This window comes from Anopheles arabiensis, chromosome 3 (genome assembly GCF_016920715.1).
Source record: "Anopheles arabiensis isolate DONGOLA chromosome 3, AaraD3, whole genome shotgun sequence".
NCBI lineage: Eukaryota > Metazoa > Arthropoda > Insecta > Diptera > Culicidae > Anopheles > Anopheles arabiensis.
The window spans coordinates 70,836,537-70,860,098 of NC_053518.1; the positions used below are offsets into that span (position 1 = coordinate 70,836,537).

The 23,562-nt window shown below is 47.7% G+C and overlaps 1 protein-coding gene across 6 annotated transcripts in view; it reads right to left on the reverse strand.

The window, feature by feature from the left end:
• Positions 1–3,485: 3,485 nt before the first annotated feature.
• The window catches only part of LOC120900701 (myosin-IIIb-like), a 51,646-nt gene continuing 31,569 nt past the window's right edge, over positions 3,486–23,562 (reverse strand). For 2 of the 6 annotated variants that reach the window (XM_040308059.1, XM_040308057.1), the window contains 12 exons: positions 20,131–20,287; positions 16,231–16,386; positions 9,894–11,695; positions 9,645–9,789; positions 9,419–9,569; positions 8,788–9,355; positions 8,557–8,722; positions 8,252–8,495; positions 7,460–8,165; positions 7,248–7,334; positions 6,615–6,782; positions 3,486–5,895 (listed from right to left, as the gene is read on the reverse strand). In XM_040308059.1, coding sequence (XP_040163993.1) covers positions 4,566–5,895; positions 6,615–6,782; positions 7,248–7,334; positions 7,460–8,165; positions 8,252–8,495; positions 8,557–8,722; positions 8,788–9,355; positions 9,419–9,569; positions 9,645–9,789; positions 9,894–11,695; positions 16,231–16,386; positions 20,131–20,283 — 5,676 coding nt within the window. In that variant the 5' untranslated portion in view covers positions 20,284–20,287 and the 3' untranslated portion in view covers positions 3,486–4,565. Of the gene's footprint in view, positions 5,896–6,163; positions 6,250–6,614; positions 6,783–7,247; positions 7,335–7,459; positions 8,166–8,251; positions 8,496–8,556; positions 8,723–8,787; positions 9,356–9,418; positions 9,570–9,644; positions 9,790–9,893; positions 11,696–16,230; positions 16,387–20,130; positions 20,288–20,379; positions 20,492–23,562 lie in introns of those variants that run through there. The other 4 variants (XM_040308061.1, XM_040308062.1, XM_040308063.1 and 1 more) reach the window with 4 other exon arrangements.

Sequence of the window (23,562 nt, forward strand, 5' to 3'; positions counted from 1 at the left end):
ATGGAAACGGACGACCCAGCCCCTAAAGTCTTTTTAATCCGTCTACAAGGACAGAGGAGGCGTGGTAGGCCCAAATTGAGGTGGCAAGATGACGTGGAGGCGTCCGCCATTAAGGCCGGGATAACGGACTGGCAGACGAAGGCGCGAGACCGTGAGCGGTTTTGGACACTCCTGAGGCAGGCCAAGACTGCAAAGCGGTTGTAGCGCCTGATAAGTAAGTACGTAAACAAATTATTCAACGATAGTCAAACTCAGAAGTGAGCCTTTCAAGACGAATTTGGTTATTGAAAGGAGGATAAGTATGGAAGGAAAATATTCCAATAACAGATATCAAACAATAATCATCATCAACCTGTTTATTCTCATTACCTGAATCGTTTATGCTTGTTTATGATGAATTCAATTAACAAGCACTTTACAAATAGCAATAAGTGCTTTCCTAACAGTCAATGCTTTCAATCAATACACCTAACCGCTGGCAATACTAACATCGTTGAAAAATTACCATCCTGAGTGGACGCAAATCTGGTTCCGATCGTTTTATTGCTTAGACACCAGCAACCACTCTGTTAAATAGCTTGGAAAAATAAAGTCATGAAAACCCGTGCACACGCTACGCTAATCTTCCCTTAACACTATCCTGCATAACACACCATCCTAGCGCTGCTTTGGCACTGAATTGCAAAAAACGGTCCGACCGATCCGGGATAATGGAACGCAAGCTAATTAGTGGACTCGAGCGTAACGCGGAAGTGCCCATCAAGGCGCGATGGGCGAACAAGTTATCGCATGCAAAGCATGGATTTCCACCAGTTCCCTTCCTGCCTGTCTGCAGCATGGCGTGACGTTCGCGTGAAAGCATCCGCATGGTCAAACACGGAAAAACCCCCTGCAGGATTATAAGGATACCATCCACCTACACACAGGCACAATAACGTGCGATGCACCGCTCGCTATGCGTCCATATCGATGGAAACTTTTACCGCTCGATACTCGCTCTATCCTGGCTAAACTGGCGGATGTACGAGCGCTTTGCTCATTTCCTTACCCTCCAACCAGCACGCTGCCATCGATGGGCGCTCGCGGGAAAAGTTTCAAATTCCCAATATGGTGCCGTCCGCTTCTACGATCAGACTTTGTGGGAGGGAGGGGGGAGGGGATGGCCAATGCAAAAGTATGACGGACGGACCATTAATTATGCACAATAGCAGCAGTCATAAATTTTACATTCGTGTACAATAAATTATCCTCCGTGGCCGTGGTGCGCCCTCGCCACGCTGGTCCGACATTATCAATCTTGCATCGTTCCAGCACCGCATCGGGGCCGAGCCACCGTTTCGTTTTCTTTCCATTTGCGTTAACAAAGGCGTGTTGAAAGTGAAACTTTCCACTGCACGCATGCTGTTTGGCGGGAAGCGCAGGAAATGTGCAACTGCATCCGTGTCTCTTGCCATTAGTCTGGTTTGTATTTATGTATCAGGTGGTGAGGTGGCACGAATCCATCAGCTAACATAACAATGCTTTTTGCGAGTGACACTAACGTGCTGCTGGCTTGGTGGAACGCACTATTGTTGTATAATTGTGTGCATTAAATTGAGTGTATAATTTTCTTTGCTTACAAAGAGCAGAATATTGTTTCATTATTCTAATATCGGGATCAATGCACAGACGTGGAAAAGAATAAATGCTCTTCGAGCAAGCGTTATCCATAAATTACGTAATACAATAAACATTACGGGAATGTAGGTAAAGACGGACACTGCGGGTAACATGGACACTTCTCATAAATGCATGAAAAGGGTAATTTTCGAAAAAATGCACAATGCAGCATCCTGACTTTAAGTTTTACAACACATTTGAGAACATTTTTGGCATAATATATGCAAAATTGTTTAAATCCACGTTTAAATCCCTTGTGGATTTGATTTGACTACTGCGGATCTTAAGCTCTACAACTTGTATTGTTTATATTTCTGGAAGTTTTATTTCACGAATGAGTTTTCGTGATCTTTAATTAAAAAACTGGTGAAAGAACGAGACTGAAAGCAATACAAAATATTGTTTTCTGGTGGTTTGAACATCCTGGCACCAAAGCGGGAAAGACGGATACCTTGTTGTAGGGAAAGATGGACACCGAATTTATTATTTTTTTTACTTCTTATATCAATTAGTGTTGAATAGATTCCTTCAAATACCCTAAATAAGGGTATTCCGAAGCTATAAACCGCAACTAGCTATCAGCAGCTAGAGAAAGTATTGAAATAAGCGAGAAATGTAACACCGGTCAAAATAGTAGCCATTCGTTATGCTATTACTCGCTCGACGCTGATGAGACGCTTCACGAAATCCAATATCTTCTCACGACTTGGACAACTTTAGGCAATAAAAATATGAGGCATTGATACGACATCGTTCAGGAATAGATGAGAAATTCTATGGGATTACAAATATCAAATGTTAAATATTGATTTGGTGGAAAATGGCTTAAGCATTAACAAAGCCCTCAAGAAAATTCAGAGGTCGAGGACTTTTCGCGGAGTAATTTCCTAAAAGGAAGTTCTAGAATGTTGTTCTGTAAGCTGGAGCAACGTCAGCTGTCTGTACGCGATATGGCAATAATGCGTTAGATGCTGCATTCTACGATATGTTACAAGCGCCGCTTATAATTTCTAAATTCATGGCTGAATGAACCGTCGTTGCAATTGCCCTAGAATTGGTTTATGTACGTACCATGATGTGGAAAGCAATAGGATGTGTTAAAATACTAAAAACTTCTTCAATTTCCAACGTTTTTTATAGGTATATATCTTACCCTTCATGGTGTCCATCTTTCCCATATCAGGTGTTCGTCTTACCCGAATATTTCAAAACTGCAAGAAGAAAACCATGTTTTTCTTTCATGAAAAAACACAAAATCGATAGAAACATAAATTTTTCAAAACATTTTCTGATAAAACATGAGTGTAAGATAATGTATGCACATTTTAATGGTCGTTGCACTTATAGATCGTGTATTGTGCATTGATTGAATGGCTTTTCAACATTAAAGGCCTAAATCAAATAATTCTTTAATTTTGAACACTAGTCAAAGACTTACACTTACTTTTACGTAGTATATGGATGACTCCTATGTAGTTTATGGATCATCTTCTTTCTATTTTGGTACTTTACAAAACTTTAAGTATTTTAAAAAGTTTGCTTCCCGCGAAAAAAGTGAGATAATTGAATTCTTTAGGCTACTTCAACACAGTGCCAAATAATTAATGTTTTTTATTCTCAATTATATTCGCTTGTACACTTGTTCGCTTTTTGTCGTTAAGGGCCGTTTGCGCGATTATTCTCCCTTTTTATATGTTTTGAACCGGATCAAAACATCGCCTAGTCTAACAATGCTTGGAACCTTACAAATGTTCCAACAGTAATCACTACGTAATTTATGGATGACCCCTTAATATATTCTTTCGAGTAAAAAAAATCAAATAGAACACAACATTTCATAACAATTGTTAATATTGCCTTTATTTTCAAAACCAAACCTACTGTCTAGAAAACTACGCACTAACAGTTCAAACCGTCTTACCACTCCATCCTAACCCAAATTCATCAAACTGAATTCATGCTCATCCCGGCCGAAAAAAAACACGGAAATGGATTCTTAAATACATTGTTATTAATTTCTATCGCAATCATCACACCGCTTTGAATTACTGTTCATTGCACACCCGCCGTTCCGTTATTTATTTCCGCTTCTTCAGAATTTCTTTTATAATCCGAAAATTTGTCTCCCTTCTACCTCATTGAATTGTACTGTTATCGACTATCTGCTAACTTAACCAAGCTCAGCTCAAGCTCTTTAATCCATCGAGTGCAACGCGGTCCCTCCTTTCCAAGCCGTTTTCTTTTTATATATGTTCGGCGATGCATCACTACCCAGTGTTGTTGGCACAATTTTGCCAACGCAATTCGCTTTGCATTGTTTACAAACAGTTTTGCTTACACTCGAATTGGAAACTTACATCCTGTTTCTGGTGGATTCGCTTACACAAATAATGGTGATGTGTGAAACACACGGCCAATCGGAGAAGCCGCGCCGTAACGAAGAGGGTAACTAACCGTGCGATAAATAAATTACCTTTTACAAAGATTAGAAGGCAGATTAGAGGGAGAGACAGGCACACAAAGGCTCGACCATCAACAAAACTGTTGCATTTTCACCGACCAATATGGGCTGGTAGCCCGGCTCTTTAAACTATGGTAAAAGTGTACACGCTCAACCAACACCAACATTCTTCTGTCCGCAAACTTCCCGCGATTCGAGCTTTGCGGGTTTTCTTTTTGTCGTTCAATTCTTCCAAGGCGCAACACATTGTGTAACTTTCGTGTCAAAGGGAGGGGAGCGCCACTTTTGCTTAACTGCCGCCCTAAAGTAACGAGGCAGCCGGATGTCCGGGAGCTTCCCCTCGCACAAGGCTCGCGTTTCTTTGGTTCGTTGCATTTGTTGCGCGTAAGCTAACTGTTAGGCAATCATACAGGCGGACCAACCGGGAGCGGCCTGCAATCCCTGCCTAACTTTTGCCCCTCTGCGGTGGCGGCGGCGACGGTGGATTGATGCCCTTGCGCTTGCGGAGCGACTCGGTCGGGCCCTGGGTCGGCCGCAACAGCTGGCGGAAGTTGAACGGCCCAAGGTACGAGTCGGCATTGCGGTCCTTCTGGAAGATGATCGCCTGCTCGACGGAATCGAACGAGTTGAGCGAGTTCATGCCGCTGCTGCCCGTGCTTAGGCTCGAGCTGTTGGAGCTGATGTCCCGCTCGTGCACACCGCTGTCCCGGGCCCGGTCGCGCTGATGGTGCAGCGGACCCTTCACGTCGATGTTCAGGTACTTGGACACGTTGAAGTTCTGGTAGTCCTTGTCCAGCGTGGACCGATCGTCCGACAGGCTGCTTGCGCTCTTCGAATCGAGCTGAGCGAACGAGGTGACGTGTGGGCTGAACCGATAGACCCCGTTCAGGAGTTCGCAAACGCCCTGGCCACAGTTCAGCTCCTGCTGACGCCAACCCGGAGGCCCTCCGTTACCTTGATGGTGATGCTGCTGCTGCTGCTGTTGCTGCTGTTGACGAGCTTTCTGTTGCTGCTGTTGCTGCTGCTTGTGGTACTGCTGGACCTGCTGGAGCTGGGCCAGCTGCTGCTTCTGCTCGGCCGCCTTGCGCCGATGGTTCACCAGGAAGTTCGTATCGCCAAACATCCGCATCACCGGGCTCTTGCTGTCGATTTTCGTCTCCTCCGAAATGTTCTGATACTCGTGATGCTCTATCAGTCGCTTCTGAGGTACTTGTTGCTGTTGCTGCTGGTACTGTTGGTGGTATTCGTGCAGCGACTGGTCGTCCACACCCGCAAACCGACTCACAATCTGCTGCTGCTGCTGTTGCTCCTTTTGTTCGGAGCGTTTCTTCCTTCCGGCTGGCTCCTTGCGCTGCTTCTCGCCCGAGGACGCACCGGACGAGGCGGCCGACCCGCCGGATGACGAGGTCGACGACGCCGTCAGCCCATTAGCGGCCGCCTTTTCCTTCTCCTTCTTGGCCTTCTTTTCGCGCTTTTTGCGCTCCTTGTTCTCTTTCTCGCGTGCCTTCAGCTCTGCCTTCGCCGCCTTCTTGCCAGCGCCGCCGCCGCCACCGAGCCCGAGCAGGCCGAGCCGAGTGGGCGGTGTTGATGCTTCCCGTGTCGGCTGCTCGACCGGCGACTGGCGAACCGGGCTCGGGTGGGGTGGCGTTGGCTCGCCCGACGCGTCGCGGTGCTGGTTCGGCGAATAGCGCAGGATCTGTTGATTGTTCGGATTGAGATAGCTGAACGCTGGAATGCTACGGATGTGGGCCGGTTCGTTTTGATTTTGCGGCGATCTGTGGCGGGAGATGAAGCAACGGAACAATTCAATTATAAATGGATTCCGATACGCGGCACGAAGTAAGGCATCAACAGGCATGCCAAGTTGGATGTAGTAAAAGAGATGTTATGTTAATGGAAAGCAATCGTCCCGAAACCATTCGTTACTGCATGCAAATGAATTTAAATGAAACGAAAAAAAAAGGAAACAGTCCCAAAACCCATCCCCCCATTACGCCAAACATTACCTGAAGGAATCCATCTCCTCCGTCTCCGTCTACTTACTGTAGAGGAAAGATCGATTCTTCGGAACGAAGACGGGTTCGTGCAGCTCGTCATTAATCGCTAAGGCGCGCTTGTTCTTCAGAGGACTGTTTTTCGGTTTTTTGTTATTTTGCAGGAACCAAACGGAATCAGCAAAAAACCGTGCGTTTTATAGATACATAAGAAAATGGGGTTAGTTTGGAAAATGATTAGTAAAAGGGGTGCAAAAGAAGGAAACACTGCTGAAGGGTGCTCTTATCACTTAGTTGTTGTTATTTCTATCAAACTGGGCAATCTTGTTGATCAATCCCAGCTGAGCCCTGTTAGGCATCGTGTTAGCAGCATTAGGGATTTGTAAGAGTGAAAACAGAAAGTTAGTTTAGTCGGTATGCCTAATGCAACGCGAGATTATTGCCTTGCCATTGAAGAAGAATACATCTGACCGAAAAACTTCTCTGGCCGTGGATTTTACCTTGCGAGACCCTTAAACTTGTCCTGGGGCGTCGTGCCGTCCGTCCCCTGGAACGCCTGGTGCCAGTTGCTCGAGAGCTTCCGGTCGCTCAGCTCCATCTTGCGGTCGCCCAGGATGTCGTTCCGGTTGATGTCGATGCGCTGTGGCGGTTGCTGCATATTACGCTGCCTGCAAAGCGCGAAAATTGGCAAAAAAAGGAAAAATGGAAAAAAGAGAATAAGTAAATAAGGCGCTTTCGTTACGCAAGAGCGCGTAGGCACTCTTCTTGGAAGGCGAACAATTCAAACGGTTAACATCCGTAGCAATACTTTCAAGGGGTGGAGACACTAATAGGGTTTTCTTTTTTTTCTTGGAAACACACAAAAGGATGCTGGAACAAGGAGCTATTCAGAACAAGAAATACAAATTCTACGCAAGAAGCAAGCGAATCTAGACATACGGCACACACACACAACCAACCAGCAACGAAACGGAGTACGGGCTCACACTCACAGGCGAAGGATTCCCTTTCATTCTAACTCTCTCTCTCACTATATCCCATTCGCACTCTATCTCTCTCAGCCGTACATCCAGATCATAAACCAACTGCACAACGAAAACGCTAGCAGAAGCATTAGAAGCATATGCAACAACCTTTGCGAGCGCAGGTTGCGCTCCACCTCGTAGAACGGCATGTCCCACGGGGAGATGTCGTCAAAGTCCGCTGCGGGCGGTGGCGTTCTGCTTTTTTGCACGATGTTTACAGTTTTGTGATGTTTGTAGGCAGCACAGAAGAGAAACCGTGAAGAAAGAGCAGTTCAGTTGCAATTCCAGCCCCAAAAATCCCTTTTCCCACGCCACCTTACCTTTGTATCACTTCCTTCGTCATCTCGTGGTCGCAGTCGACGCTGCGGAGCGAGCTGTACTTGGCACAGTCACCGCCCGGCACGGTACCAAGCAGTCCCGGTACGAGCACGAACCCAGGCGGCCGCCGGTAGTCGCTCGGCAGCTTCTCGATCGCGTCCAGCGGCACGCCCGCCTTGTTCACGCGCAGGTTCTTGTGCACCTCCTGGTTGAGCAGGTGCACGTTCTGCGAGAACGCGATCAGATCCATCTGCTGGTCCTTGGTGGTGAGCGGTTTCGGCTGCGGCTGCGGCGCCGGACCCTTCCGGCCGGCCGCTGCCGCCGATGCCGCTCCTACCGCTGCCGCCATCGCATCGCGGTTGCTGTTGTGTTTGCTCTTCTGCGTGCGGTAGTAGCGCTGGATGATGCGGGCTGCGTCCTCCTTCGCGAAGCCCTCCTTCTGCATCATGCGCTGCGCCTCGACGCGGTTCTTCGCGATGCCGAGGATGTACTTCGTCTTCGCCTCGATTTCCGGCGTCATGCGCATCTTCCGGATGGTGTACCCGCGGTAGTAGCTCTGGATGACGATGGCGGCTCGCTCGTTTTCCTTGTTGTTCATGTCCATGGCGCGCTTCTCGTGGTGGTGGTTGTGTTTCGCCTCCAGCTGGTTGCTCGACACCTGGTGTATGAGCTTCGCCTTTGCCAGCGCCTGCTTTGCTTTGTTTTGCTCTGTCAGGGGAGGGGAGAAATGGAAGTCGATTAGTATAGAACGCTGAGCCGACTATCTACAGGGAGGATTCCCACAGCACACATACCGTTGTTCTTTTTCTCCTTTGCCAACCGTTCCTTTGCCAACCGCTCCTTTTCCAACCGCTCCTGCTCCAAGCGCTCCCGCTCCTGCTTTTCCTTCATTATGCGCATGCGGCGGCGCGTTAGCCAGCCGCGCACGTGCTTCTGCAGCGTTACGGCACTCAGCGCGACGCGCTGCTTCTCGCGCTTGTAGAGTGCCTTTGCCAGCCAGCGCCTTACACAGGCCTGCACCAGCACAATCTTACGGACCTGCAATGGGAGAAAGACATGTTTAAAAGACTCCCAAAACACATTGCAATTAAAAACCTACATGTTCCTCGTACAGCTTCGAAAGGTACTCGACGTGATAGTACTTAAGGAATACCTTGGACTTTCCTAGTGCCCATCCATCCATCTTTAAGCGCACCAAAAGCAAGCGACAGGATTCTCGGTTCGATACGACACGTTCTTCAAAACTGTACGCCAAAAAGCAGTACCTGTGAAGCAAAACAAACAGGTTTTAATAACTTCAAAAGGCCACAAAGCTCCACTCCTTCCTTACTTTCTCAGGAAGTCAGCAAAGGTAAACCGATGGCTGAACCCATGCTGCCGAATCCGGATCGTCTCCAGCACCCCGGTGTACCGCAGCTGCTTCAACACCTTTGCCGCATCGAACGATTTGGCCGCCTTCAGCTCGTTCGGCTTGATGCAGCGTATGAACTGGGGCGTCCCCGTCACCATCTTCTGCAGCAAATCCATCAGCGAGTAGCGGAAGTACGTCGCCACCGTTTGCTGGGCCCGCGACTGCGACGCCAGCCCGCGCGAGTTAAACTTCTCTTTCGTGTCCACCTTGATGAAGCTCGGCACGTTCTGGCGCGAGCCCGTATCCTGGATGGCCGAGTACAGGTTGCCCGTCTTCGTGATCGGACACTGGAACAGGAACCGTATCATGTCGTACTGGCTTTGGCGGATCAGCTGTATGATTTCCGCCGGCAGGAAGTTGCGATTCTTCTCCAGAAACCCGTCCGCCTGGTACACCACCCGGCCGGCAAAGTGGTGGATGGCGAAGCAGACCGCATCCGACTTTGGCCGCTGGTAGAACTTGGACTTCACGTTGTTGTGGAATTTTTCTGCAAAATATGCAAACAATATTGTAAAAAAAGATGGAGAAAACGAATCAAACCACTCCTTACCAATCAATGAACGATCCGTTGAGCGCGGAAAGCGTGATTCCTCGTCCAGCAGTGCCAGCAGTCCCAGCGGGCGGCTCAGCAACATATCCAGCACGGGACGGTTGTCGGCAAACTCGACCAAATCGACCGGTATACCCTCCGCCATGTACTCCTGTCGAGAGGAATATCGGTTTGTTTGGTTAATGTGATTCATCTCGAAATTCATTAATTCAAAATCCACCCTTACCTGTTGCTCCCAGGTGAAGATGTGCTGGTTGAAATAGTACTGTATCTGCTCGTTTGCGATATTGATGCACAGCTGCTCGAAGGAGTTTTTGCTGAAGTTTTCGAACCCAAAAATATCCAACAATCCAACCGCCAACTGTTCCGAGCTGCAAATCAAAACATACCAAAACACAACGGAACGGTCAGTCCTGACGTCTCCAAAGCTACCCGAAAATTCCCCCGAAGCGAACGATGACGCCTTCCCACTCACCTGTTACTATTTCTGTTGTGCACCAGCAGCAGATTGATCTGATTGACCATCCAATCGAACAATCGCCCGTACAAGCCCTTCGCCATCGCGTCCCGGGCCGTGCAGGCTTCCGCCACGTTGTTATGGCGCGTGATCGTTTCACCGCGCGTCACAACCGAGTTGGAGGACAGCGCCTCCAGCAGGTCGGCCGAATCAACGCCCAGCAGCTTCGAGACGCGATGCATCGGCGCCACATCGATCACCCGGGCCCGGCTGTCCGTGTTGTCGTTCGAGTCCATCTCGCCGAACTCAATGTCGCCGAGGTTCAGGATGGCGGCCAGCACCCGGTTCACCATATCGACCTCGTCGTCCTTAAAGCCGAGCACGCGGAAGCTCGCCAGCAGCTGCTTCCACCGGTCCACGTTCGTTTTCGGCAGCGTGGCCGTCTCCTGCAGATATCGGTGCGTCTTCCGGTACGAAGGATGCAGATAGTACTCCTCCAGCCGACCCTCCGCCTGCAGCCCATCGTACATGTAGTAAAACACGTGAAAGTTACCCTCACCCTCGGCCTGCTTCACCACCCGGCTCTGCTCCAGCAGGTAGACGAAGATGCGTGCCCCATTCACCTTGCCGCTGCGGGCCATCGTAAGCTCCAGATACTTCCCAAACCGGGAGCTGTTCGCGTTAATGCCCGTCCGCGCATTGCCGAACGCTTCCATGATGGGATTGACCTGCAGAATGCGCTCCTCCAGGTTCTTCGTCACCGCTTTGCCCAGGTACACGAGCTGCTTGAGCAGCAGGTTGGCGCTCTCCGTCTTGCCCGACCCGCTCTCGCCCGATATCACGATCGCTTGGTTCTGGCGCTGGTGCACCAGCGCCTGATGGGCGGCATCGGCGATCGCAAAGATGTGCGGCGGATTGTCCGACCGTGCCTGCCCGGTGTACTTGCGCTGATGCTGTGTCGTGTAGAGCCCGACCTGGCTGAACGGATTGACCGCGATCAGTATGTCGCCTATGTACGTGTAGATCTGGTTCGTTTCGTAGCGCTTCTGCAGCTGCTCAACGATCGCATCCTCCGTCAGCACGTCCAGCGCGGCCAGATCGTCCATGTACATCTTCTGCGGTTTCGATTTGCGGTCCGACTTCAACTTCCCGTACTTGGTGGTGGCGATCGCTTGGCTCGGCGCTCGACCATCCTCGCGCTGGCGCGCTATCTCCGCCCGCAGCTCCTGCCGTATCTGGTCCACATACGGACCGACGCTCTTCAGAAACGGATGCGTGACCAACTCCTTCGAAAACGGACGCTGCTCGAGATCCTTCACCAGACACTCCGATATGAAGTCGGACAGCATCGACGAGTACTGCTCCGGATGGGACAGCTTCGGCGGTGGATTGCGTGGGATCTGAAACAGCGCCCGCATCGGGTGCAGCTCGCACAGCGGTGGATCTCCCTCCGCCAGCTCGATCGCCGTAATGCCCACCGACCACACGTCGCACCGCGAGTCGTACGATTGATCCAGCTGCTGCTCGCAAGCGATCACCTCTGGCGCCATCCAGTACGGTGTGCCGACGCTCGTGTTTCGCCGCGCCATCGTCGCGGCCAAATGCGAGCTCACGCCAAAGTCGACCAGCTTCACGTGGCCCGTCTCCGTCAGCAGTATGTTGTGGCCCTTGATGTCCCGATGCATGCAGTGGTTCTCGTGCAGGAAGACCAGCGCCTGCACCGTCTCCCGCAGTATGTACGCGATCTGGTTGTTCGACAGCCGTGCACCCCGGCTGCGCAGACCTTGAACCAGATCCGTGACGGAGCCGCCGGTGCATAGCTGCAAAGCATTGGCCAAACAAAAAAGAAAGAAAAAACCGGGTAAGTAGTGCCTCACAGACTGAAGTGTTTACATCCGCGGAGGGCGGATTCCCCATGCGGAAAATTAACTTCACAACTTTGCACCACCACCTTCGTTTGGTATCGTGGAGTGTGTGTGTATGAGTGTATGGGTGTGTTTCGTAGAAGAAATAGTTTTGCTTTTTGCACCCATTTTCCCTACGCTACTTCAAAGTTTTTTTTGTGTGCGGTACCACGTCACGCTACTGGGCGTTGCAGGTGCTCCAAACGCTCCAAAACTGCCACCAGTTGCGCAATGCCAAAATTCCACCGTCAATCATGCGAAATTGGAGAAAATTTACAGTGCATTTTTTCACATCACATAAACACCGGACCGACGTGTCTCGCCGGATATACCGATAGCATTGATTACACCCCGAATTTTCATATAAAACGCGTCGAGTCTGGCAAGGCATTTAGGGGAGATGCTACCATTTTCGGGGCCCAGTAAACCTTCGTCGACCTCCTCCAGAGGCTTCTCCACCTTCGTCCCCACACGTTTCACTGATGCAATCATTGGCCGTTGGCGTGCTGGGTGCAAAGTGGACAGTGGCAGTGGCAGCTAATGGGCAGCCGTATAAGACGGTTATGCGAACGCAGTAGCTGCCGAGGCACTGTTTGTTTAGTGACGACTCCCATCCGGCAGTCCTGCCCAGTAGCTGCCAGACCCATGAAGAGCTTGTGATATGACGTGCGAACGGGGTAAGAAATTTATAGTCTTATCCACTCCGGCCAACCTCCGATGACTTCGGTTGAGGGCCTTTACCCCTTCAACAATCGACGCCGCGCCGCCGCACCGATCGGTATGCAATAAGTTATGTCAACGAGCAAATAAACGCTCTGGGAGCTCAGGGAGCTGGAGCCTCATATCGCGCTCCAATTCACCGTAATTGAAACTGTAAAATTGGTCTTTCCCCCGCTTCTCATTTCCGCCTAGACCAACTCGGTTTTAAATCGCAAGTAAAGTGTGGAGAGAGAAAGACACACAAATTGGGAAGTTTGTGGAATTGAGTGGAAAACTCATCACATATATTTTGGATCTCTTTGTGTCGGAATGAACCAAAAAAACGGCTTAATTTCTGCACTTGTGTTTACACCGTTTTGTCGCCGAAATTAAAACGATTGATTATTTGTTATCATTAGAGTTGTGCCGACCGCCGAAGTGAAACCCCCGAGATAGAGAAATCGTACCCCGGGGGTTGGCATATCCGAGCTCTACGAGAAAGCAATGAAATACCGTTAGTAGCACGAAAATACATTGCTTAAAACACAGCCGATTAGTTTGCGTTTTGTTGGGCGCCTGCTGACACATCCCACAATTCCCCTTTGTGGGTTTCTTTTTTCCAATCAGCCTTCAACCCGCATTTAAAGCCCGCTGGAAGGCAGGCTAACCGAGTCGGGTGAAAGCGACCGGCAAGGAGCCAAAAATAATCTTCCCCGTGACAATAAACCGAACACAGTTTCAATGTCCGCCAACTCCGCAACAATGCACTTCCAAGCGAAAGGAGAGTGCGATGACCTCATCTTTATTGGGATTTGGGAAGTTTGTTAGCCTCCGTCAACTGATCTTTTATGGAGATGGGTTGTCCCAGTTTCCCTTCCGTTTCTCCCAAATGCAACACAAACAAAAACCGGGACGATTAAAGGCACAAATCAACTTGGGTGAGTGCCTTTGGACAACCACAAAACAACCGCTCTGTCACTTCCACTTTCAACCACAAAGTTCAATTTTGGTTTCCATTTTTGGGCTGCACGACAGCCACTGATTGTCTTAAACCAGCCTTAGGTCATTCGCACTCTGCCAAAAAAGTGCGCGCAAAAACTAGCCGTTTCATTTTTATACACACGTCGCTCTTCGATGTTTTCGCTCTTACCGTTCCGGCGTCCTCCTCCTCGTTGTCCAACTCTTTCAAGCGCACCATTTCTTCACCACACTGTGTCTGTAAGGCGTTTTTAGCAATCGATGAACTCTAAACACACACACACACACACACTTGCCATTAAACTCTAGCCCTGCAGCGCCGGCGAATAAAAACACGATTAAACACCACGCAAAGTTTGCCAAATAAAGCATATCTCAAGCGCACACAAACAAAAAAAAACAAATAAGCATCTTCACTTTTCGCACCGACCGACGAATGATGAAGAGCTTTTCTAGAAGGGCGAACCAAACCAAAACCGTGTGTGTGTGTGGTTGGGAGTGTGTGTTGCTTTAATTTGAACTTTCTTTGCTTCGCGCCCCAAAACAGCAGCGCAGCCCTGGTCGGTGAAACTGTCGGCAGATCAAGTGCGCGCGATAACTTGCCAAACTCCCCACACCAGGAGGAGCAAAACCGGCCCCAGCAGCATTCGGCGACGGCCAAATGCTCAATGCAGGGTGGCGCGAGCGAAGAAAGAAACACACAGGAGAGAAAAAAAAACCGAAAGTACTCGTGCGCGAACGAGCTTTCGATCTTTTTCGGTTGCCCTCAGTGGTTGGGGTTTGGGAGTGCTTGGGCGGGCGGGTCGTCTCCCGGGGAGTATGAGAAATTGTTTCAAGGTTGGTACAAGTGCGACAATAGCCATACCATTTTGCCGGAAAACCAGGGAAAGTGAAACGATTTACAAGCACCGGTCCGCGCCCGACTGGTGTGGCTGCTAAAGGACTCGAAGGTGCTATAAACCCGACCGGTAGCACACACACACGCACACAAACACTTCCTGCTGGGATGGAAGGAACTTGACCTTGTTTCACTTGAAGGGAACAGCACGGTAGCGATTTGTCTTCGCTAAAACCAACCGCCTCAAAAGGGGGTCATAAATCCTAACGCTCATGTCTTCACTTTTTTGGTTCCTTGGTAGAGAAAGTCATGCTACCACCAGTTTACAGCCGAAACAACATTATGATCTATTAACAACAACATTATGGAGCAAGCGCTTGGTTTATGGTAGCAAAACAACACTATGCCCTAATTTATTGCGATATCGCCATGGTGCCTCACACTGCAAGCGATCCCACACTATTAAGCACAGACTAGACAAACATTGGAAAAATCTTCCCAAATTCATCTTCAATAAACCATCACTTCAGAGAATTGCACCCACCAATGATTCTTCCATCCCGTCCGCCTTCGGTGTCGTGCCGAACCGTTCACAAGCCGTCGTAGTGCGTCCCACAGGGTCCTCCCGTACCTTCCGTATTATTATCACTATCACTATCATGATCCACTAGGAGGCAACAACACCAACAGTCCGTCCAACCACGGTTGACCCGCTGGTAAATCGTAAAGTAATAAAAGACACCCCGCGGAAAGCCTCACTTCCAATCGGTGCTGTTGAAATGTCTCACTGCGTAAAGCACACCGTGGTACACGTTGCTGCGACAAGTCACCAACGGACACGGCCTACACACACACACATACGCGCGCGCTGGCTTTAGGACACCATCCACCACGCGGAATCGCTTTTCATCGACTGACCGGCTGAACCTGACTGCTGAACCTTGCAGGCAGTCGCGCAGGTCTGAGCCCAACGCACAAGATCGCAAGATCGAACTTCCGCTGCGTTTTGGTTTTATTTTTCCACCTACCACCTGCCGCCGCTCACCGATCGCCGGCCGAACAGCCGAAAAGCGGAACACTGCACACAAAACATGATCACCTATTCCGAGAGATGCATAATTTCCAGTCCACCTCGTACCACCTCGCAAGGGGAGGTGGTCTTATCTTGACGCACTATCGGCAAACGTACACTCACTAACACGTCGTCTTTTTACTCTCCGTCTCGCTCACTTACTTCTGTGTTTTGAGCTTCGCTTTTTCACTCTACGCATCTTCCCGCATCTGATAGACGTGTAAAGAGTGTTTACATTTTGGGCGGCATGGGTAGGTGAAGCGGTGGGTCCAAAATACATACGCTTTCCCTAGCACCACCCTACTACTACACCTGCTCGTCCGTTGTGTTGTCCGACATCGGTTGAAATCCGGTAATGAAATCTTTAGCCCGCCCTGATGAATAATATCCGGCACTTCCGATCTACGCACGATCACCGCCAAGGCAGGCAGGCAGGCAGGAAGTTCACGGTCACCAGGTCCACCGGGGCTCGGGCCGACGACCGCAGCTGCACATTTAGTTCGCCCGTTTCCAATTCCCCCTCTACTCCCTCTCGCGCGTTTGGTCTTATTTTCTTCTTCTCATCTCTTCGCGACGACTTTCATTCGCCCAAAAAGGTGTACTTTTACTGCGGCAAACGACCACCACCGGCCGGGGCATTAGCATCCAACGCAAACATCATAATTTTCTCTCATTTTGGCCCTCCACACGAGCCAGGATGAGGGGGGGGGGGGAAGGAAGGCAACGAATTTCTCGGTCACGGCTTCTCCCTCCCCGTGTACCACAACGCAGTGACAACACACGCTACTGATCCCAATAAAACTAACTGAACAGCAAGGGGTGCCTAACCGGACATAAGAAATTCCCTCCAACCCCATTACTTACCTCCAGCACGAACCACAGCTGGTCATCCTCGACGGTGGTGCCGCGCTTCAGGAACAGCCCGGCAAAGTCGGGAATGTTGGGATGCTTGGAGAGATCGCGCAGCACCAGATACTCCTCCTCGATCTCCTCGATATTATCGGCAATGCTCTCCAATATCTGAAAAAAATAACACATGGAAAAAAGAATAAAACGGATTAAAGATTATTAAAATTAAGAGCTAAGAGTTCACGGCTGAGATCGATCCCTTCCTCCACCCATCACTTCACACCAAGGGGTAATTTAGTGAAACTGGTTTTACGCACGCCCAGAGAGAGATGAAAATTAAACTAACCGATGGGCTCGGCCCGGACAAATACTTCATCGGCAATAAAAGTTTACCCCTTCGGTGGGAAGAGAAGCAGAAAGTATTGATCAGACGGCGCACCGCCTCAAAGAGAGTGGGAGAAGGAGAGAAAGAGAGTATAATCATAGTAATACCGATGAGTGCGATGATGAGAAGATTGGATCTAATTGTACCTTTCGGCAATTTGAAGCTGGCCTTGCCAAGGTCTGCACCATCTATAGTAAGGTTGCGGTTGCCATATCCGAATCTTCTAATACAGATACATGTGAGAATGTGTGGTCCAAGATGTGTGTGGAAAGTAAGGAAAGTTTTTCGCAAATCGAAACACATTTACTGTATTTACTGTCTAAAGCGTGTTTTTTTTCTTTCTCTTATTTGGGATGAATACTTTCATACGTTCGATCCGTTTTGAAGATGTTGTAGCTGTTGACGATACGACCTAGTTGCTGTTGTGCTGGAGCTACCAAGGAATTAGTCCGAACTAGAGATTTAAATCCAACCAACGACAAAGCCACACGATTTGCTTGACACTATTAGGTCAACAATGGAATAAATATCAAATCTTGTGTTTTTCGTTCCCGTATCGTGTGCCAGTATCTTGATTGTCCGTCTGTTATGAGGGGTTAGTTTCACGCTTCCGTCGTTACTTATTGAATAAACAGTACACGCTACATGGCTATCATTAGTACTTCATCATCAAAATGTATTTTGTGTCCTCGTTAAGCATCCATGGTCATCAAGATCGTGTGTGAAGCTCTCATTTAACGGATTTTTTTTTAAATAAAACAAACAACTATGGTAAACGTACTAATAGTGGTGCAATTTGTAGAGGTACAGATGTGTTTTAATGGATATAAAGTGTAAGGAAGCTAAATATATGAATATTTTACCACATAGCAATTGGAATATGTTTTATCTTCGCAATTACAACCATTTTTATCATGAAACACAATAAATTTGCGAAAAAGTAAATATTTTTTTAATACTATAAATTTATATAAATATTTAACCTATAATGGTGGTATAATTCCTATAGTCGTCGTATTGTGTTCCTATAGTAGTGCTAAACAAAGATACATAAAAAAAAGTGTATACTATTATTGGAACTTAGTTTTGAAGCTATTTTCGGATGAAAGGTAAGAATTACTGCCTTAATATTGATTTCTTGCGTAATTTGATCCGAAAAAAAAAATATGAATTTGATCGAATAAAATGTTGACTAAAGTACTGTCGTCAAACACCTGTTGTCAACCCACACCCGGAAGAGTGTGCTTGTTTCGAGGTAGATTTTTCACTCAGCTAGATATGCGAATTATAGACTTTTTTGGTAAATTACTGACAGGAAATTCATTTCTGTTGCTTATTTTTGTGAAAATAATACGAAATGTTCAAAATATCCCGGAAAAATCTAAAATGTCGTGTTTTTACTAATTTTATAACTATGACCACTATAGGAACATACCTGTTTTGTGTACCTATAATGGCACTATGATAAAAAACACTGTAAAATTGCGATAATATGCTTAAAAGACTATGCGTTTTAGTAAATCAATAACAATTCTCAAATCAATCAAATCAATAACTAGAACGCTAAAAAAAATATGAGTTTCGACAAGAAATCCTAAGGTTTTTGGAAAAAATGTTCACTTATTTAAAAAAAATGGATTTTTCGGTAACTAAAAAACTGAATTGCCCCATTTAACTTTTAAACGCTTTGTAAAAGGCCAGAGAACATTTCACAACAACATAAATAACTTAATTACTCTTAAACGCATTTTAGTGCAATACCACCACTATTGGTACCACTATAGGTACGTTTACCCTAACAGATTGTCACAAACCTTACAAATAACTAATTCATTACATGTAGATGAAATTTTTCAAAATGTTCGTTCAAAATGTAGATAAAGCTATAAACACTATGAAAAGAACAATTACAAGATAATAACGATAGTGCAGCAGATGAGATTCGATCGCGTTACCTGAAGGTTTGATAACCATGGGTCTTGGCACAAGACTATCAACAGCTTCTCAAGGCATCGTTCAATTAAGCTTTATAAGCGTCACAATGTGAGCGTTGTAAAAAGTCGTTCGTTTCATGTATGCCAAGTAGTACAAAATCATACTACCTGCTTTTTCAACGAACTCCCACTTACTGTAATTTTAATTTTCAAATCAATACCATTCAGCAGTCAAAAGTCAATTCTACCAAACAACGTGCGTTGTAACGCTTGTTCATACGGCTTACCACACGTGCATTCGTCACATGTTGGGCTCGTCACATGCGAAAAAATCAATTTTTCCTTCTCAAACTCCCTGCCATGGACGAACTGTTAGGGCTTCCCGAGGCCACTACACTTCACCACCAGCGCCTTTCTCGTTCCCTGCCTCCTAAAATACGACCACAAATATACGCCCTTACCAACGCAACGAAATAGTTGCCATCAAGCGCACGCACACAATACGATGAACCGCATTGCGTATCGACATAAAATCTCGATTTCGCGTCTAATCCAACTCCTCCATCAACACTTCCGATGTGTACCGCAGAAAGACCACACACACACACACACCATTTGTTGGCAACTTGTAGCGCAGAAGAAAAGCAAACCTAATCCAACCAACGTGCGGGAAAAACGCACACAAAACATACAACGGCGTTGTGCCGTTCAAACATACCAATGCGCCTCATATGATTTAAGCTGTCTAAGATGTTTAACAACACTCCCGCCAAACGGAGGGTGGGAAGGGTGCGCGCCCTGCAGAGACCTAACTTATTGTTTTGCGAAGGGTTTTGCGGGCCGGAACTCTTCCGAAAACACGTCTGCAGAGGGGGGGTATAACTCGATGGTGGATGATAGACGGCTGCTGTTTTTCCTCTCCGCTTTTTCCTATCGCTGGTTCACACACCGCTTTACACATCGGAAACGGTGTGTATGCAAAAGAGCCAGCATCATGTAATGCCAATGTTCACAGTACGACCACCTCTTCCGAGGTAATGTTAGAAACGGTGGTAAAAAAGGGCCCTAACGCCTTCCACACACGCACACACACGCACCATTTGATCAGCGGAAGTTGCAATTGTAAATGGATGGAAAAACATGGACCACTCGGTTGGCGATGTATAATTACGTTAAGGCGATCCCGCTATGGACCCGACCCGATCGACGACGGACGGCCAAACACTTGCCAAAGGGGCTTACGGGTCCGCACGGTGTCTTGCAGTCAGCACAATTAATTTAGTTGTTTTTGTTATAATGCAACAATGCTCAAAAACAATCCACAGCGAATCGCGTAATCGACGCGTTACGTCCGAAACTTCATTAGTTGCAGTGTTGAGCAAAGCATCGAGGTCGTAATGAAGAGGCACCGTGAAGAGCAGTTAAAGTCCTCCATTAAACATTTTTATTGCACTTTGCAATTAACCACCATGACCACTAGTCCCGGATGACACACATTTTGGTACTTCCACTTCCACAAAAAACACTTCACATCCAGAATAATCTCAAACGCACTATTACCTTCCCAGCCCTTTAATTTCCAACTTTCCAACTTACCTTGACCGCATACTTGCGCCCGGTGTGTTTGTCCTTCGCGCTGTAGACCTCGCCGTACGTGCCCTCGCCGATCAGGTCCAGCAGCTCGAACCGCTCGCTCGGGTTCGGCAGCCTGCTGAAGTCCACATGCTGCGACAGTCCATTGTATGCCATATTCCTGCGAAGAAAGCCAACAAGCGAATGGTCACATTAGCACAAAAACCGCTCAACGTCCACGCTACGCGCTAGCTCTGGTGCGTTTGTCCGTACCAGTACCAGCCACACTGGCCACACACTGTCGAGTTTGTCAGCAAGAAACGCTGCTACCGGCCGAAGGGCCAAAGGATAAACGGCTTAAGCCGCGAGGGACATATGCTCCACACACCCACACAGCCGCCCTGTGCGGGTGTCCAGGCTGTGACTGCACGAGACCGTACACGTTGGGTGTCTCGTATCATGTGCACCAGACAGGGTGTAATCTAATAGGATCAACCGCGATTCTCCGTCACCGTATGGCCACGTCAGCGTATCACATGTTACCCTTGGGGCAAGTGCGAATCGGCTTGCCCGGAGTGCACCCGAAAATGGTTCGGAGTGCACCCGAAAAGCCATTTTGCTTTATTTATCGCCAGAGTTTAGCTCCATTAACTCAGGAGGAAGTGCTTTCCACTAATGCTGTGAAGCGATCACAATGAGTATGTAATGAATGTTTGCTCATTTACCCAAGCAGCTTCAATTATTGCTCAAACTGCAGCCATATTCAACCTTCACGGTTATACCAGCAAATCCAAACGTGAAATATTAAAAACTCAATTTAACTAAATCTACTGCAGTCATCTCGTTCAAGCAGAGTTCATTAGAGCTTTACTAGTTTTTACCTCATACGCTCATAAAAGCACACAGACGTCGTTTCCTGCAACGCGAAAAACCTCGAGATTCGCAAAAAAACCCAAAAATTGCATCATTTCACGGATGGGTTGGGCACGCTTCAAACTTCTCAAACTTTGCAGTCTCTAATTAATCTGAACCGCCACTAGTTAAGCTGTTGCAAGCTGTGGTATCCGGTTAAAAGTTTTTCTTATGCTCGAGGAGCAACCAAGGTGACTGCTTTTTCGGTAGTAATCTCAGCAAGCAAACCATTTCACCATAAGTCGCGTTAAACCCCAAAATCAAGCAAACTTATAAATTCCCATTACACGTAACATCAGGGCTCAGAACATGGCATGGAGCCCACTGTGAACTTCGATAAGAATTTGTTATCCACCCCGTCAGAGGGACATTTATCGGAAAATGAGGTTTTGCAAAATGAGGTCTTTACCGTGATATTGGTACTCTGCATTATGCAAATAATTCTACACACATCGACGAAGGGTTCCGCCACTTTCTATCGGCACTTGTTGCACACAACCCGCTTGTTGTTCGCATCATCGTTTCACCCAGACAAAAAAAAAGATTCACTATCAAAGGGAAAATGAGCTCAAAATGAGTGAGCATAATAGGCATCTCTCAGCAGAGCATAAGCGGGTTTTTTTATGCCATACACAGAGCACCACTCATGCCGTTTTGCCAGTAATAACGTGTGGCTTTTCAACATATCTCGTATTGGTGGTGGTGAGCGTGAGAAAGGGGCAAAAAACCTCCCGCACAAACAACCATCATTATCAAAGACCCATTCCACGGCTAAACGGCTCGCAAACGCTGCGTCAATACGCGTGGCGCGCCAAACGCGCGTAAGTGACGGCGCATAAAATCTACATAACGAGATAATAGAAACAATTTATTTGACTGGATTTCTCTCTCCCACACACACACACACACACACTCAGACTACTCCACTTTACTACGCAGTGGAGAAGCTACAGACGGCAACGGTCTCTCGAGCAGTACCATCTCTCGAGCTAAATGAACATATTTAGTGAATTGGATATCAGCGTTCGGGCAGACCATGCAACAGAGCAGGACGCGCTTGGGAGCGTTCGCATGCCGCGTCGTGCAAGACAATCAGCGATATTGAGCACCATTTGGATGCAGATTGCAAACATCAACACCTGGGTGCAAGGGCTGCAAAGATGCGCAAGTCTGATTGGGGCATAAACGCGGGAAGAATTTGCATGTCGAAAGCATGTTGAATATTCTTTGCCAATGGTGCCCCTTGCAAATTCATCGTAAAGATTTCGCTTCCAATCGAGACTCAACGACGCAACGTTCAACAATTACTGCTGGCTTGAAGCGGTCGGAAGCTCTCCAGTTGCTATCGCTGGACTAAAGCTATTTCATCACGCTCTACTTGCAGCTGAAACCTGTGCTCATATTCTAGCTCACAGAACCGTTCCATCCGATCAGCATAACGAGCGAGCAAGTGCGTCGCAAACTAACTCTGCACTGAAATAGTTTCATGCCAAAGAAAAGCGAAACTACCGGCCCTCATTGAAGCCCCAGTAACACCCCTATAAGGAGGTGGTTGGGTGTCCAGAAGTGTCAGGGTAGAACGTTCCACTTGAATGCCCCTAGCTGGACGATGCGTGCGCGTTGGTGCGAGAGCAGCCAATGCGGCCGAGTTTGCATGTTAATTTTTGCCCGTACTCTTGACGCACGAAACCGAAAACCGGCCACGGTTGAGAAGGGAGAGGGTTGGGTTGGGAAGAGGCACAAGTGGAATCCCATTGTATATGCTGGATAGCTTTTCAACTCGCTCAGCAATTATGCGAAAAGATACACGGGAGCGGGTGCTTCTACCAGCATGTGTTCCCGACGTTCACTTTCGCTGCTCCAGAGATAGACAGCGAAGTGGTGGAACAAAAAAAAACGGGAAGAAAGGAAAAATAGGTTTCTAGTCCAACGGTGTCACGAGCAGGGTGTTCCAGGGTTTATTATGGTAGCTTCGGTGAAGAAATTACCGGGGTCGGACAATGAGCTGGAATTGAATAAAAATAGAAACTCCACAACTCCAAAGTAATGCCTTGCCTGCCATAAATGAGAAATTTAACTTCAATTTTCTCTTGTTCTTTATATTACAATAAAGGCCCCAATGCTCTTAAGTTCATCAAGCTTGTAAGCATTTGTATATCTTTATCTGTAGCTGAAATGTTTTGCTAATAGCTGCCCTTTTTACATGTGCCAGTTTGCCATTGTCGAGCCGCGGAAAGCTTGCAGCCACTTATTCGCTTCAGCAGAGCATTTAAATGCACTCCAAGCTCACACGTATCGCAAAATGATATCAAGCCAACTTATCACCACTCGAAACGCTGGCGATGGATCGATCGATACCGTGAACAGCTTAATAAAGACAACGCACCTGAAGTATACATACACCCTGTCGCACAGATTGCACCGCGTTGCATTCCTTTAAATACAACATTTCAACAATGCACTCGGTATGACGGTGAATGCATTGCCGTCTCCGGTGAGACGATAATGACTTGGAGAAAATACCTTTTTTATGGTGCAAGATGT